General features: G+C 37.9%; 2 protein-coding genes across 2 annotated transcripts; one reads left to right on the forward strand and one right to left on the reverse strand.

Moving 5' to 3' along the window:
* Positions 1-4,884: 4,884 nt before the first annotated feature.
* Positions 4,885-7,741, forward strand: LOC133736952 (rho GTPase-activating protein 2-like). Its single transcript, XM_062164566.1, has 4 exons — positions 4,885-5,477; positions 6,037-6,157; positions 6,258-6,608; positions 6,707-7,741. The coding sequence occupies exons 1-4, from the start codon at positions 5,005-5,007 to the stop codon at positions 7,343-7,345; spliced, it is 1,584 nt and encodes a 527-aa protein (XP_062020550.1). The 5' UTR covers positions 4,885-5,004; the 3' UTR covers positions 7,346-7,741.
* A 93-nt stretch (positions 7,742-7,834) lies between these two features.
* On the reverse strand, positions 7,835-9,110 carry LOC133736955 (uncharacterized). The gene has a single exon (XM_062164571.1). The coding sequence runs from the start codon at positions 8,870-8,872 to the stop codon at positions 8,423-8,425; it is 450 nt and encodes a 149-aa protein (XP_062020555.1). The 5' UTR covers positions 8,873-9,110; the 3' UTR covers positions 7,835-8,422.
* Positions 9,111-16,480: the final 7,370 nt, after the last annotated feature.

Raw genomic sequence — 16,480 nt, forward strand, 5'->3', positions numbered from 1 at the left:
CCTCATATATGCATGAATTTGAGAACCTACAATTGCATCATTCTATTTTGATTACCAATCATGTCCCAAACTGGAGGCCATCGTCCTTCATAGAGTTGACACTACATCCATCATGGAGCAACTTGGGGAAGACTGGCTCGATGCACTGAGTGATGGGTCTCCCACAGTAGTGGCGCAATTACAGGCCCTTGAGCAGGTTGGGGACCAAGGTCTGTGCGCTGTGGGAAATGGGTGTCCCAAATTGTCCAAGATTGTGATTCATAATAGAAAGGTTGGGATGCTGGTTGGAATTGTGTCCCTCATAACTTCAGCAGCACGTAACTTTGACGGTTTTGGATTTGAAAAACTCTGCTTCGGTTACTGTCCAAGCCCTTAAAGCAGTTGGGTCCTCTAGTACGTTGCTCGAAAAGCCTGAAGCAATTGGTCCTTGAGGGGTGCCGTGATATCACTGATTCGGGCGTCTTGCTTTTGCGGAACATGTGTGTATTGGAGGAGCTGAATTTGGCTGAATGTAAACTAGTCACCGACGTTGGAGGGTGTGGCAATCTCCGCAATTCGGACCCTCAAGAAATTGAACTTGAGTGAGGTGTTTGGCATGAGTCATGCCGCATGACAAACCGGACCCTTGTTGCTGTTGCTCAGAATTGCCTCACCTTGGAGGTGCTTACTTTGAATGGTATTATGCGGGTGACTGGAGTTGGTATTCGTGCATACTCGGGTCACAAGTGCTTGCAATCCCTTGATCTGTTACATTGTTGCTGTAGAATTAGTGGAGCTGATTTGGAACAAGTAGCGCTTGGATGCCCTTCATTTAAGTCTATTATGATGGACGAATGGTGCAGAGAAGATCTGTTAAAGGAAATGCAAGAGACTACTGTTAAAAGATTCCTGCAGTTCATTAAGTGGTGAAGGTTTGGGATGCTCTTCTGTTTCAAGTGCTTAGCAACTTGCATAGTTTGATCTGTTTGACGTATCACCAGTTCATCTGTGTTGGTGCTTTCAAAAAATTAGAGATGTAGTGTTACTGAACTATTTAGTTTGCTGTGAATGCTAGAAACTGGATGAGCAAAACGTTTTCTTCTATCCAGTCCATCCTGTGCTTTTGGTTTATCCTCCTTAGTTCATTGTCATCATCTGAGGCAATTTCTTTCATGGGATGACCTGTAATTATTTGTTTAGATTCCTAAATGAATTCTTACTTTGCAAATTAGTGTACACACGTTTTATTGGTGCTTTTGCAGTTCTCATCTCGGTTTCAAATTGATCCTCTTCTTAATATTTGTTGTGGCTTCATTCCAGTTACTTGTAAAAGTCAACATGGTGCCTGGACTCTTTAGCCACAACAAATTAAGCATTTCATTTTTCCAAGGCTCATTAGGAAATAGGATGAGCTCTAGTTGTTTTACATATCTATAAATGAAAATACAACCATACTGCTTCTTAGATTGCTGGTGTGGCCCTTGCCAGCTTATGAAAAACTCATCAACACTTCGCTCTTCTGGCTACTTCTTCATTTTTATATTGGCTCATTCACGAAAACACAGACAAAATCCATAAATTTTATTAAGTCTTGTACCTAGTACCTGATAACTCTGCTCTGCAGGATTCACGCTGCTAACTTGGTTCACATTACATTCACCAATCCAGAGTTCCAGACTTCATTGAAGAAAGCTTGCCATCAGAGAATCCGAGTTCTCTAAGGTTGGCTCTTGCTTCAAATATTGGAGTAATCTTCATGCATAGTAAAGAGATAAAATCACTTGCCTATTAACCTGAGAACTGTACTAATGATGAGATTAAGGTGCCAAAATGTGTGCTCAATCTCTAGCATCTGGAAAAGCCAATGATGCTGCTCAGCAATCCATGCTATCAATTAGTTGGTGACAGCTTTTATATGACTCGTGTAGCTTTGCATCAAAGATCACAATAACAAATCTCTTGGTAGCTTCTAGGATTTGAGCTTCGATTCAAACATAACCGATATATAGGTTTTTAAAAGGGTCAAAGACAAATGGGGCCAAAAATAAACGGATCATGAAACAAACCCAATTTTCTATCGCTATTTTCTCGGATATAAAAGACATAAAGAAACTGAGAGCAATTCGATCAGGTTTAGTTTTTTAGTTTAGTAGGGCTGGATAAAGTTTTGCCGTTAATCCATTTCGTCCCCATCGAATTTGAATTGTCCCTAATCTCAACTTTTGAAATTGAAATAAGCAGGTGCTGGGAAATAATACTTACAAAAACAAAAGTTACTCACTATCGATAATGAAATCCATCCTACCGCCTCCTCCTTTTTGTGAGAGATTGAATTGTAGGAGTTGTGAAACTGGTGGGTAGATAGAAGATAAAACAGCTTAAGGCGAGACGGTGAATAGGAACAAAATTTAGCATGGATTTCATTTTCACTTGAGAGGGTGAGAGATATGTGGATTACAATCCATAGTTCTATACTATAGGCAATTGCAAAATAATTTCACTGATTAAAAGGTAATTTCACAAATACAAGGATCAAACACCAAGAATCCATATCCTAATTATGATCAAATACTAACTATCATAACATTGATCGCCTTAGTTCTAGTTCTACGGATAAAGATAGAACTATGATCAACTAGACAAATACATACTAATAATCTTAACTAATTTTTGATCAACGAACAACTGATTTGCAAACCGCATAATTATATTTCAATGTACTCCATTATCTCAATTGGGAATCTCAAAGAGAGCATATTTTTTCATTCAAACTTTAGTTCAAACAAGAAAATGAGAATATAACCAAAGAGCTCATAAGCATAGATAACTAGAAAGTAGCTTGAAGATTTTAAAGATAAATGTCTTGAATATGAGTTGGATATAAAAGACAACATTGTTGTATGCATGACCCCTTGGTTCAAACATTATGCTTGTGAATTTCATAAACAAGTGCGTTCTTCATGAACTTATACTGTCTTTAATTAGATGATATAGTTGTCACAAAGACAAGGAAAGTAAGTGTCTTATCTAGGTGTAAACTTTAAGCTTAAGGTTGCTCGTTTATCAGATTCGCGCATCACAATATCAATTTTTTGTTGGGAACTTTTTCATACTTAATAAAGAAAGAGAGATTCATTTTAATTAAAGCATTTCTATTCTGATACCCAAAAAAAAAAATTACAACATTTGATTTTTTTTTTTTGCATTTGACTCTTGTTTATTGTTTTACCATTGTGAATTTGATAGTTGTCATATACAAATTTGGTGTTTTTTTTTTTTTCCCACATTTCCATAATGAAAATGGATCCACTAATCTAGCTGAAGTTAACGGGAAGCATTTCAAGAATTGTAACATCAATAATCCATTCAGCGTATGGCATGAACGACATTTCTATTAATTCAATAAATCTGGCATGTATTGCTTTACAAGTAACCATTCCGGAGCATTGCATGGGAGAACAAAATTAGCTGTTCATATCCACAAGCCTAGTTAGATCGCTGCAAATTGCATGGTAAAATACAGAAGCAAGGAAATATATGTTCGTGTATCTCATAATATGATTTGCTTCATATCAAATTTGTTGTTTTTTTTTTTTTTTGAAAGGTATCAAATTTGTTGTTTTAATCAGCTACAAATAAAAGTTTCTAATAGCAGCCGGCTAACATTTATTGTAATTGTAAATAAGTATTGTTTTTTCAACTGACTTGAGGTAAAATGTTCCAAGTTCGACTCTCTCATCTATAAATTGTGTTTGTGTTTTGGATTGTGATTGTGATTGGATTTAGGTCAAGTAGTCAAATTATTCTCAAAAAATAAAAATAAAAAGGTCAAGTATTCAAATGACGTTGGGTACAATCATATCTGTAACAATGTAGGAGATTCCATCAAAACTCCGAAGTTCAGCTTGCATGAAGGTCAAGCCTTCAAATGAAGTAACAACTTGGGGTTGGGTTGGGTTGGGTCGGTTGGGTCAGTTGGGTGAGATCAATGGATGGACTAGGTTTTATGTTTTGGAACCCAAAACATTGTCGACACTAGAATACAAATTTTCAATGTTGTGCAGGCTGGTGGATCACTTGATCTAGCTAAAGCAAAGCATGAATCCAAAAGAAGTTGAACAAATAATCCAGCTCTCGAATCAAAACCAGGATCTTCATGACAAAACTAGAAGACAAACAATGTTTTTGGAAAAGAATGAATAGAATACTGTTATTCCAATTATATTATATGATTGGTTAAAAAAAGAAACAAAAGAATTTAATCCCGTTGTGTCTTTATCTGTGGGGTAGTCACACTCATCATTCTCCAACGGATCCCACCCCAAATTTGAATTTCTTCTGCTTCCGCTTCTTCTTCTTCTTCTTCTTCTTCTTCTATAGCAATAAACGAGAAAATTTTGTTTTATATTCTAAATTCCAATGAGGGATGGTCCAAGGATGTCTTGGAAAAATGACCTTATCAATGGAAGGTAATTTCACGATTCATAATAGTTAAAGATCTCTAAGAAAGTTAAATTACATAATTCAGTTAAAATTTTATCTAACAGTTGATAATTTTTTATGCGGAATGTAATATAATTGAGAAATGGTAGATTTATGCAAAACATTACATAAAGAAAGTCTAAAACAGACGAATACACTTTACATCATAATTTTTAATGAAATAAGAGATTTCAATAAATAACAGATCTCTTAACTCTATCAGTAACTGAACTAGAATACAGTGTCGTAACTGATAATTTTTATACAATTAAGTAAAGAAAAACATATTAATACATCATTCACGTAAATCTCTCTCTCTCTCTCTCACTATTGACAAATATCAGTAACAAATTCTAGTTTTGACCATATCTGAGATATTTGAACGATATCGATGCGATTTGATTACGAAAATATGGACGGAAGTTGCTAGCTAGTTTTGAACAATGGTGGGAATGGCATCTTTGTAATTAGCTTCCAAGGAGGAGGTGAAGTTCCCCAACCACCGTAGATTAAAGAGAAATTTGAAACGAGTGGCCGTTTGAAATGGAAGAGAAAAGAAGTTGGAACTTCAAAAACCCCAAAACCCTTAAATGCAAATCAAAGCAACCCATCTCCTCTGACCCAATCACATATTCAAACCCTCTCTACTCTTCACTCCCAACTGAAAGCTTCGCTGGGTTTCACAATTCAAACCCAGAATCACAACCCACACAGATGACGGGGCTCGTAATGGTGACGAGGGGCGGTGGTGGTTGCAAAGAGGGGAAGAAGAGCTCGGAAGAAGAGCAAAACCAGCTCTCTCTGGTGGATTTTCTGTTGGCCGCGGTGAGGAAATCCATGGTGGCCTGCCGCGTGGAGCGAGGCGAGGAGGTGATCTCCGCCGTCAATAATATGGAGATCGGGTGGCCCACGAATGTCCGGCATGTGACGCATGTCACGTTCGACCGGTTCAACGGGTTTCTGGGTCTTCCGGTGGAGTTCGAGGTCGATGTCCCGGGTCGGGTTCCGAGTGCTAGGTGAGGAAAGCTCTGGGCTTTGGTTAATGGGTAGTCTTGGATTTGTGATATTTGAATTGGGTTTTGCTTATAATGCTTGAATTACTCTGGGTAGTCTTGGGTTTGTGAAATTTGAATAGGGTTTTGCTTGGATTACTGTTTTTTAGGGTGTTTCTAGAGGTTTTGAGACCTGAATTGGGCTGCTTGGTTGGTTTGCTCTTTAAGCTTCTGATTTAGGGTTTTGAGGTTGGGGTTGCATTGAATACTGTATTTTGGCGAATCCTTATAACTATTACGTGCTTGGTTACTGAGAAATTGTTGATCTTCTCTTAGTCGGTGTTCTAGTAAAGTTAAGTTAGTTTCCAAAGCCATACAGTTGAATTTGCTCAGTATGCAACTTCCTTTCCTAATATTTTCTGGCCCTTGCATGTTCTCAATTGGTATTACCATAGTGGGAGATCTAACTCCTTGAGAACTTTCACTGATGTAGCTTATATAATAAGTAGGTAGAAAATTATAAAGTACATAATCACATTCACTGCGTTTCATGTTTAACTTTTGAATTATCTACTTTATACAGTGCAAGTGTGTTTGGGGTCTCAGCGGAGTCGATGCAGTTGTCTTTTGATTCAAAAGGGAATAGTGTCCCTACTATTCTCTTGCTGATGCAGGAGAGATTATACTCACAAGGAGGATTGAAGGTACAAGATTTTGTTGGATATCAATACTCTTTTGTGTGTATATGTGATTTTCTCTTGTTTCCATATTATTGTTCTTATACTTCTTTTGAAACTTTTGCAGGCAGAAGGAATATTCCGTATAAACCCAGAGAACAGCAAAGAGGAGTTTGTGAGAAACCAGTTGAACAGAGGCATTGTGCCTGATGACATTGACGTCCATTGCTTGGCAGGCCTAATCAAAGCCTGGTTTCGAGAACTTCCTTCAGGAGTGCTAGATGGACTATCTCCTGAAGAAGTTCTTCAGTGCAACACAGAAGAGGAATCCTTTGAGCTTGTGAAGCAGTTAAAGCCAACCGAGGCTGCATTACTCAATTGGGCTATCGGTCTGATGGCTGATGTTGTTGAGGAAGAAGAATTCAACAAAATGAATGCTAGAAATATTGCTATGGTTTTTGCTCCAAACATGACTCAGGTACTTTATAACACAAGAATGGATCTTTCTTTTGCCTAGTGGTACAAATTAACCTTGATTGGCTGACCAATTCCTTTTCCAACTCTTTTCCTGAACAGATGTCTGATCCACTAACGGCTTTGATGCATGCGGTTCAAGTAATGAATTTGCTTAAGACCCTGATTATGAAAACACTAAGGGAACGTGAAGAGACTGATGAAACTGGAGGATATTCACCCATGTCATCTTGTTTATCTGATCATCAATCAGACGAAGACTTGTATAGTCATCCAGACATGGATACCAATGGAGATTTGTATAGTCATCCAGACATGGATACCAACTCTGAATTGAGAGGACCAACATCAGATTATGATGAAAATGCCCACTATAGCAACAGCAGTGAAGATGGAGATGAAGTTCGGCCACTCAGTGACATAGAAGAATGCTTCTTAAGACGATTGGATGAGAAGAAAACAGCCCCAAATAGCATGGCAATGGTGAATAAACCAACCAGTAAGTCACTTGGTGAGTATCCGAGTCCTCAAAGTTGCTCGAGCTTTAACATGGAATCTGGCACGTCTTCTGTTGATAGCAAAAATGGGAATTCTGGCTTCTGTGCAAGTTATGGGGAAGACTCTGGAAAATGCACTGATATGGAGAGCCCTTCAGTATCATGCTCAACCTTGAAGGAAATGGATATGGAGGACAGAGTAATGGAGTCTGTTTCAACTAGGCCATTGTTTGCATCTACTTAACTGACATGTCATTTTCATTTCCACAGTGCTCGGATTATACGCAGCATATTTCGGTTTGTTGTCCAGTCATGTTTGCTTCTGTAAATTAGTGGATGCTTTCAGTGAGGATCTAGTTGGACCAAGCGTCGGAGTGTTTGGTTGTAGTTAGACCGAGCAAGGAAGGGTTCAGCTTTGGGCTGAACTTGTGCTTGATTTGTAATAGTGTAGGACCTTTAACCTTGACATTTCAGATGTCTACACCATCATATTGATGGTATTCTGTGTGAAAGTCAGTGAAATCTTAGGGAGCTTGTGTTAGCTTTATCTGATCGAAATTGTGCTTGTAGTATCATGACATGATAGTAGTATCACTCAACTTTGAAGAAATTAAGAGAAGCGCATGATTTCAGTTCTGAATCATTGTTCCTAGTTCTCTTGTTCTTTTATTTATTTATTTATTTATTTCATTAAATAAATCATTGTTCCTAGTTAATAATATGCACCTGTCGATCACTATGAAAATTTAATTCATTATGTTGGTGCCTTGTAGGCAGTTTGCAGTACAGAGAACTATTACAATGATCAAACACTTTACCTTTTCTTTCTACCATAAATTTTGTTGAACAAACTGCTATATCTACCAGCAAAATTAACTTCAAAGCATAATTTAAAAGTGCACTTTTCTGGTAACTCTCACATACATATATTTCCTGGTACAAAACAAGAACTAGCCGGTCATGGTCTAATTACCAGAGGCAACTCTAGCTTCTAGTTTCTGGGTTTATTCCAGAACCTATAATTCACACACAACAAATATACAGAGAGAGAGAGAGAGAGAGAGAGAGGGAGGGACGGGGGGTGGGGTGGGGGCATATAGATGTAAACAGTGATCATATATATCTGAATCTGTAATATGTTATGTACAATTGCTAGCATTTAAAATATAGAATGTGTAACACAAACCCTTTTGATTCTCGTTGCCTGCTTGCTTTTATCCAGGCTTTTCCCAGACTAAATTCCAAGAGCAAAGCAAGTATAGAAAGAGAGAAATTGATGAAGAAGCTGACTCACGAAAAAGATATATAGAGCCAACCAGTATCAGGATGCCAAGCAAGTCTCCCAAAATAGCTTGCTCTTTTCCACCTCATTCAACATCTCAAACTCCTTTGTTGAATCAACAGAAACAGTTGATTTCAGCTGGTGCCCCCATCTCTGATAAACTGAAGACATTACCTCTTCCTCTTCCTCTTCCTCCTCATGATCATCAACATAACTCCGATATTCTCGAACACCATGATCATCTTCACCATTTACGATGAGCTCATCCGCACTGGAGATATCAGCCGAGTCATAGCTGCATGACTCAGCATCATCCTCGGCCAAGGGAACATCAAAAACAACCTCAGCAGCAGCTTCAGAATCCCCACTGTCCTCAAAGAGCAAGAAAGGGGAGACGTCCACATTAGCTTGGCCCTGCTTCTTCATCACCAACTCCATGTTTCTCTCCATGCCAAAGCATGAATAGTAGGATTGAGTCATTCCCAGCATTGAATTCTTTTAAGGCTGCACAAGAATGGCGTAGGGACCTTAAAAAAAAAACCAAATAGTTCTCTTAAGGCTGTCTTGGTTTGACACTTTAAGAAAGTCGTGGAGGGCCAAAAACAAATACTGCTAATTTGTTCTCAATCAAATCAAAGATCAGATATATTATAAAGAAATGAAAAGCAAGGACGCCCATTTCACCAAAATTCATATATACTGAAACCTGGTGGCTGCCCGCCTTCTAGAAGCTTAAAAGGGGGAAGACAACTAAGCTGGTATAATGCTATATATGGCCAACCTAATCTTCTTCTAGATGGTTGAGGAGTAGGGTTTACAGTTTACACTTCACACGGTATATAGTCGTCTTATACAAACCCACCAAGAAATTGCTTCTCCACGTGTCTGGCACCCAATTTCCATGTTTTTCAGGTTTTTACTATTACCGTGTGGGTTAGTGAAGTTTCCTTTTACCTTTTTGGTAGAATTGTAACAAGTTTTAGTTGACTAAGATTTCTGGTAAACTTATGGATGAAGTTGTTTATAGGTCAAGTTTCTAGCTTTCCATGACGTTAGTACTAGAAGAGTCTTAACAATATTTTTGTTATAGTAGAATACTTCATCTACAATCATTGAGTCAAGTTGTGTTGTTTAGTAGAAGCTACTAGTATTGTTTGTTTACCCCATTTTTTTCAACAGTTTTATACCATTCTCAAAAAAAAAAAAAAAAAAAAACAGTTTTATACAAAATTGAAGTTGGGTTTTAGATGTTTTGATTAAAAAAAAAAAAGTGGTTTTTAGTAGATTGCTTTAAGAATGATTTAAGGTCGTTAAAAATAGGGATGATAAAAATTCTCAGCGGGTAGGATACTCATCGAGCATTCGACTCTAATGAGAGAGATTCGGGGCTAATCAAGTAACGGAGACGGGCATCTCCAGTATTCGATTTCTCAAATTGAGATGAGGCGGGGATGGTAATGTCATAATAAAAGAACTCGTTCAATCAAATTATAGACCTATTGTTTGATATTACTGCAATAATTTTCAAAAGAACCGACCATATGATGAACAATGATCAACACTAGCAACATCTCCGACCACTGATCCTAAAACACATGTACATGTCCATAAACAAACACTCTAGATATCTGTGAAGACCTTGACCTATGGAAAACGAGTCTGCTTTTATTCATTTAGACAAAAACCGAGTTTGTGATTAATAGAGAGAAGATGACCTAGGAGATGACCTAGACCATTAAGAAACCATGTCAATTTTCCATTAACTATTTGACAATGATGAAGCTCAGAAATCTCTGAAGGAAACCCTTCAAACTTGTTCAGGAAAAGTAAACAAACACTTGTCAAAATCCCATCAAAAACTACCAACAATCATAATCATCCATGTCTCAAATTCCAAATTGCCGTCTTAATTAAATTTAGAGAGATTCTTACATAAGGCAAACGTACCATATAGCAGTGGGGCAACCCAATCAAAATCTAGAAAATTTTAAATGTGTTCTTAAACTATCTTTACTTATTAAAAATAAAATACTCAAAACACCCCCTTACATGTTCACTGATTGGACAGCCCTACCAGCCACATGGTACGTTTGCCCTACATAAGAATTTCTGATACGCTCAAAGCAAGCGCATAATTTAACCCTGAAAACATCGTTAGTAGTATAAACAAATAGGGATCGTTCTATTCCGGGGATTGAGGGTACACCTGTCATTGTCAAAAAAAAAACAAATAAAGAATTAAAATAATAAAGTAAAAAGTATTATGTACAAAAATAAAATAAAGAATAAAAATATATACAAGTTAATATAAAAAGGGGGGTTTTGAGATTATAGAATTGGAATTAAAATTAAATGAAATAAAGAAAGTGTAAAAACACATATACAAGGGTGGAACACAAGAAACAAAGATCAAAACTACAATCATATGAATGAAATCCAATTACAATTCCTATAGTTGATTATCTATGTCATGAGAAATAAGTTGACCATGTGAAACATTCGAAGCAAATGATTTCCCATATTTTACTTTCCTTGAATATTTAATCTAAGTGAAAGCACCTAAATTAAACCTATTGAACATGCAATCATAGTCTAGAAAACTAGCTAATCAAGAACACATTCAATGCATGAAGAACAAAGAAAGGATGTCAACCAAAGTGCACAACCTAGTATGAAAAAGTCCATCTATTTGCAATCCTCCTTAATTGATTTCGACTTTTGTCCAAAGCCTTTACTACTTAAATCTAGCACCAATTACATGCATATATCCTAAGTTGGCCATCAAAGAACACATACATATAAAAGTTTTCCATAATCCAAAATCAATTAAGCAATCTCACATAAGCAACATAAAAATCAACATAAAGAAATCACAATTTTTATTCAAACATAGAAATTGGGCTTAAACTTTGCCCTTAATGTTATTGTTAACTAGAAACAAATTCCTACGAAATTAAATAAGGAAAAAGAATGAATTACACCGTGAGTTGGAGATGGAGATGGAGTGCTTGAAACGTTGAAATCTTGAATCTTGGAAGCAAGCCTTCAAGGTGGACGATGGAGGATATGATATTCCCGGCTCCTTCTTCTTCTTCTTCTTCTTACTTGAAAACGCAGAATTTTGCAACTAGAGAATGGAGAGAAAAATGGAATGGAAATGGAGAGACAAAGAAGATGAAATGGATGAAGGAATTTTGTGGGAAAATGGAAAGGAAATGGAGAGACAAAGAAGATGGAATGGATGAAGGAATGTGTGGGAAAATGGAAAGGAAATGGAGAGACAAAGAAGATGGAATGGATGAAGGAATCCTCTTTAGAGTGAGAGGAGAAGGTGTTTATATAGGGAAGAAAAAGAAGAGTGAAATGATAAATGGAAGAAAAATAATGAAAGTGGTTTGTAAAATATGGAAAAGATGGAGTAATGATGAAATGAAAGCAAGGCATGAAGGTGTAGAAGTATGGAAGTGATGATGATCTATTGGAGCAGAAAAATATATCCAAGGAAAAAGAGAAAAGCATCTAGCTTTCTTCATGTGGGTAGGAAACATGAACATGTGGTGTTGAGCTGTTTTTAGATCAGTTTCTGCCCCTTTATTCCTTCAATTATTTCTCCAACAAGCATTCCCAATTTCACTATGACCTCTTCATAAAAAAATGTTCCATTATGAGTGTAGATCACCCTGGTAAAATTTCATATTTTTATTCCATGTGGTTGGGCCGAAAATGCTGCTGGACCTCTTACAGGTCCAGTTTTTCAGTTTTGCTTCTGCAGGAAATTGGGCTGACTGTTTGAAGGCCTTCCGCTCAATTCTAGCTCTGGCACTCTTCATAAGAAACGATCCTTAGGATGTCTAGAATGGATCTGGAAAGTTTCAGCTCATTTGAAGTTCATTTGGTCCGGCGGCCGCTCCTTCTTCCTTGCTTGGCTTGGTTTCTCCTAGCCGGAGTAGGAAAATGTGTAAAATTGACATTTTAGTACATTTCCATTTTTCTCCACCATTTATAGGTAAGTGTGGACCTAATGCTCATTTCACCATCATTTACTCCAATGTACCTAAGAAAATAGAAATTGAGTTAAAAATCGATTCGTTAAGGAATTAACTAAGCAAAATGTGAGGAATTAACTATTAAAATACCACATTAAAATACTCCTATCAAATTCCCCCACACTTAGCTTTTGCTAGTCCCTTAGCAAAATCAAAAACTAACAAACCAAAAAGACTATGACACAAAACAAAGAAACCAACGAAAAAAATGACTAAGTATGGAAACAAAAACACAAAGACTCAAAGAAACCAAAAACGTAAAACACAAAGCAAAACACAAAAAAAAAAAACGTCACACATAAAAGAGTAAATTCAAAGACAAAGACCAAGATGTTGACATCACAAAGACCTCTATTGCCCTTTAACATATTGTCTCAGAAATCTCTTACTTTCACAACACCAAGATTAGCACTCAACCAAGAATCAATGTTAAGCATTCGAGAGTTAATTAAAACATATGATCCACACATACACAAGTAGGACTTGGTTGTAACAATGGTGATTGGGGTTTAGCTTAGCATGCTTCAGACAAGTATGATTCATATCCTCACAAGGTATATCCACTTTTTCTTCTCTCAGATCAAGGCAATGCTTAAAAGCTTATAATCACTCATTTATATGTGAGAGAACATATTTTAAGGCAGTCAAATAGCTCACATATATAAGAAACGAAAAGCACTTTGTGAATATAATTTTTTTTTTCAAAAGATCTCATGAAGGATATCAACTACTTGCACGAATGGACCCAAGCCATAGGTTCAACTCTTGTAACTCATCTCCACATCAAAGGCTGTCCCATCTTAAGGATCAAGAAGGTCCTCTCAAAGGTTGTAATGGGGCTAAGGCTCAAGGTTTAAAGAAATGAAAGGTAAGGATTATCAAAGTGTCCTAAAAACCTAGTAGAGCTCATATGAATGTAGAGATCTCGAAATATTTCACCAAGGCATTGCAAAAACGTCACTTCCCCATAGAGGTAATATAAGAGGGCCAAATGTCTTCATGTTGGGCCCAATCTTCAATATAAACTTCCCTTGAACTCTAGTGAAATGGACAAAGGCCAAATTTTTCTGTAGTGGGCCTTCAATTCAAAGCAAACTCCAAAATCACTAAGTATGGGGGATGAAAGTCCATAAACATATATATTTTTTTTCTTTTTTTCTTTTTAGCCGTACACAATTTTTCTCTTTTCTTTTCATTTTTCACGGCTTCAACATATCTTTTTCTTTATGGACAAGTCTATCCCCACACTTGAACTTTCACCTCTTCTCAATCTTCATCCTTAGCACCAAACCCATGTAGTATGTCTCAAAAGATAGCTCCACTAAGTCCTTAGAACAAAGGGTAGGGTTGTAACTATACTAAGCTTCATGGTTAAGGATTTTAAGGGTGATGAACGAAAAGGCTTAATGTAGGCTCAAATGGGCTTATCTAGGGGGGTCCCACAACGGGCACAAATGGGGACACAAGTTTATTTGGCAATGGTGGTAATTCATAGAGAACCTCTATCCCTTCCAGAATCAGGGCCATGTATTGATATCACGTCTCAACAAGCACAAGAGCGAATTCTAGCATTCTCTAGTCCATTAAACTTAATCTATGGCAAGCAGTCAATCAAGATGAAAGAATAATGAGATCATCAAAACATCGCCAAGAAATTAAGAATATATTTTTCATTTCACTCCAAGAAAAAGGGACATGGTTCAATTATCTCACATGGCTTTATGAATCACAACTCATCTTAACATGCTCATATTCTGTACCAAGGTCATGCAATCCATATCCACTACAAGGCACACATTTTTCATATATCTCAATTAACCAAAGAATACCATGTTTAAAATCATCTCAATGTTGTGATCCTCTTTTAGTCATGATTTCAGAGATATAGAATCATCCCAGACAGTTGAAAGGCATCCTAAGACTCAAAACAAAAACAAAAGCAACGAAATTTTTTATATTTCTGACATTTTTCGATTTTTTTGTTTTCTTTTCTTTTTATGACAAAAACTAACTACAAGCATTAATCCTTCCCCCCACACTTAAATCATACATTGTCCTCAATGTTAAACAAGTTAGAGCATGCAATGAACAATTATCATGTGAATGGAATGATTAACTCAAGAAAACCTAAAAACAAAAACTAAAAACGCAAATAACAAAGATACAATCAGAAAATAGTAATAGAGGAGATAGAGTTTAAGAGAGCAAATCTGCGTTGATGGCTCCTCCACAGCTACGGTTGAAATGGGTTGCCTCCCATGCAGTGCTTAATGTTTAAAGTCTTTCAGCCTAGACTTGTACCTCCATTTACTCCTTTGGAGGAGCGGTATGCGGGCGAGTGGCAGCCTTCTTGCTGGTTTCAGCCTTCGGAGGAGGGTTCTGATGGAGTGACATAAATAAAAAAAAACGGGGGAGGCAAGGTTCGAAACCTTAACTTGCTGCACGAAACCTTTGTCCCCAACCACTGGAGCACAAGCTGTGCTTAATATAATGTGTACAAATTTTATACTTATTATGTCATAAACGAACATAATAAAAATAAACGAGAGGCGAGGTTCGAACCTCAGACCTCTTGTACACGAACTTTACACTCAACCACTCGAGCACGGCTGCTCACGTTATTATCCATACCAATCCTTTTATTTAAATCAACTGTTTCAACTGTTTCAACAATTCGGCACAAAACATCCAAGACTGTTGCAGAAACCCAGCCCAACGTATCCAAAACTGTTACAGAAATCCGGCCCAACTCATCCAAAACTGTTTCAGAAACTCGGCCCATCAGGCCTCCACCCACAGCTACAGTGATGCCTTGATCCGACACAGGCCCAAGTACGGCCCACTTGTGTCACGGCTTATCCCTTCCGTGATTTACGGCAGTCAAATCTGCTTTCGGCTACAGCTGTCCGCCACAGCGCCTCGAGATTCCCTCGGTCCCCTTACACGCTCTCCACGCGCCAACAACTTTTCCGGGTTTCAGGGCGACTTTAATCCAACGCGTAGAATGAATCACAGGAATCGTCCATCCAACGGTGGAGATCTGCTCACCTCGCTCTATAAATAGGTGCATTCTGAGGGCGCAACTGTTCACTCCAAAGGAACGAAAATCTCTCCTGAGTTCCAGCCCCTCTCTCCCAACTCTTCAGCTTTTCCTCTTCTTTCAAAACTCAAAATATTTCTTCTTCGATTCAATCCTTCTCTTCTGATCTTCTCTCCCATCTAGTTGATTCAATCCCATCTTTCCTCTGAACTTTCAGATCTCCAACACACCATCATCATCCTTAATCCCTTTAACAACAACTCCTTCAAACACTCGACAACTTTACTCTTCGATCTTCACATCCCCTCAACCCATCACCATGGAACCACGAACTCTGCAACTGATGGAGCTACAAACCCAGCAACAAATCGAGGATGGAGGAAACAACCAAGCAGCCGGGAGTAGTGCCAACACAGATTTCTGGCGAAGCCGTGCCAGGTGGGTTCCTACTCCAGATCAAATAAGGATCCTCAAGGATCTTTACTACGACAAGGGAGTTAAGCGCCCAACTACAGAGCATATTCACGAGATCTGTCTCCAGCTGAACCAGTATGGACATGTTGAGGGCAAGAACATTTATTTTTGGTTCCAGAATGTCAGGGCTCGAGAGAAGCAGATGAAGAGGTGCAATCAGGCTGCTCAAGTGCCCATGGGAACTAGTTCTCCTGGTACTGGTGGATCCATTGATCTCAATTTTGGGTCCACTGGTTCTACTGGTGCTGGTGGATCCATCGACATCAATTTTGGGCCAGCTGGTGGATCCATTGACATCAATTTTGGGTCCACTAGTTCTACTGATGATGGTAGATCCATTAATCTCAACTTTGGTTCCACCGATTCTACTGGTAATGAAGGATTTCTTGATTTAAATTTTGTTTCATATTCTTCCTCACACTTCAACACTAATACCAGTACAACTCTTTTGGCACAACAGGAGGACAAACATCCCTGCAACAACGAGGAGGAGATCACCAGGAGATTGAAACTCTTCCATTGTTCCCCATGCATGGT

The sequence above is a fragment of the Rosa rugosa genome, chromosome 3 (assembly GCF_958449725.1).
Source record: "Rosa rugosa chromosome 3, drRosRugo1.1, whole genome shotgun sequence".
Classification (NCBI taxonomy): Eukaryota; Viridiplantae; Streptophyta; class Magnoliopsida; order Rosales; family Rosaceae; genus Rosa; species Rosa rugosa.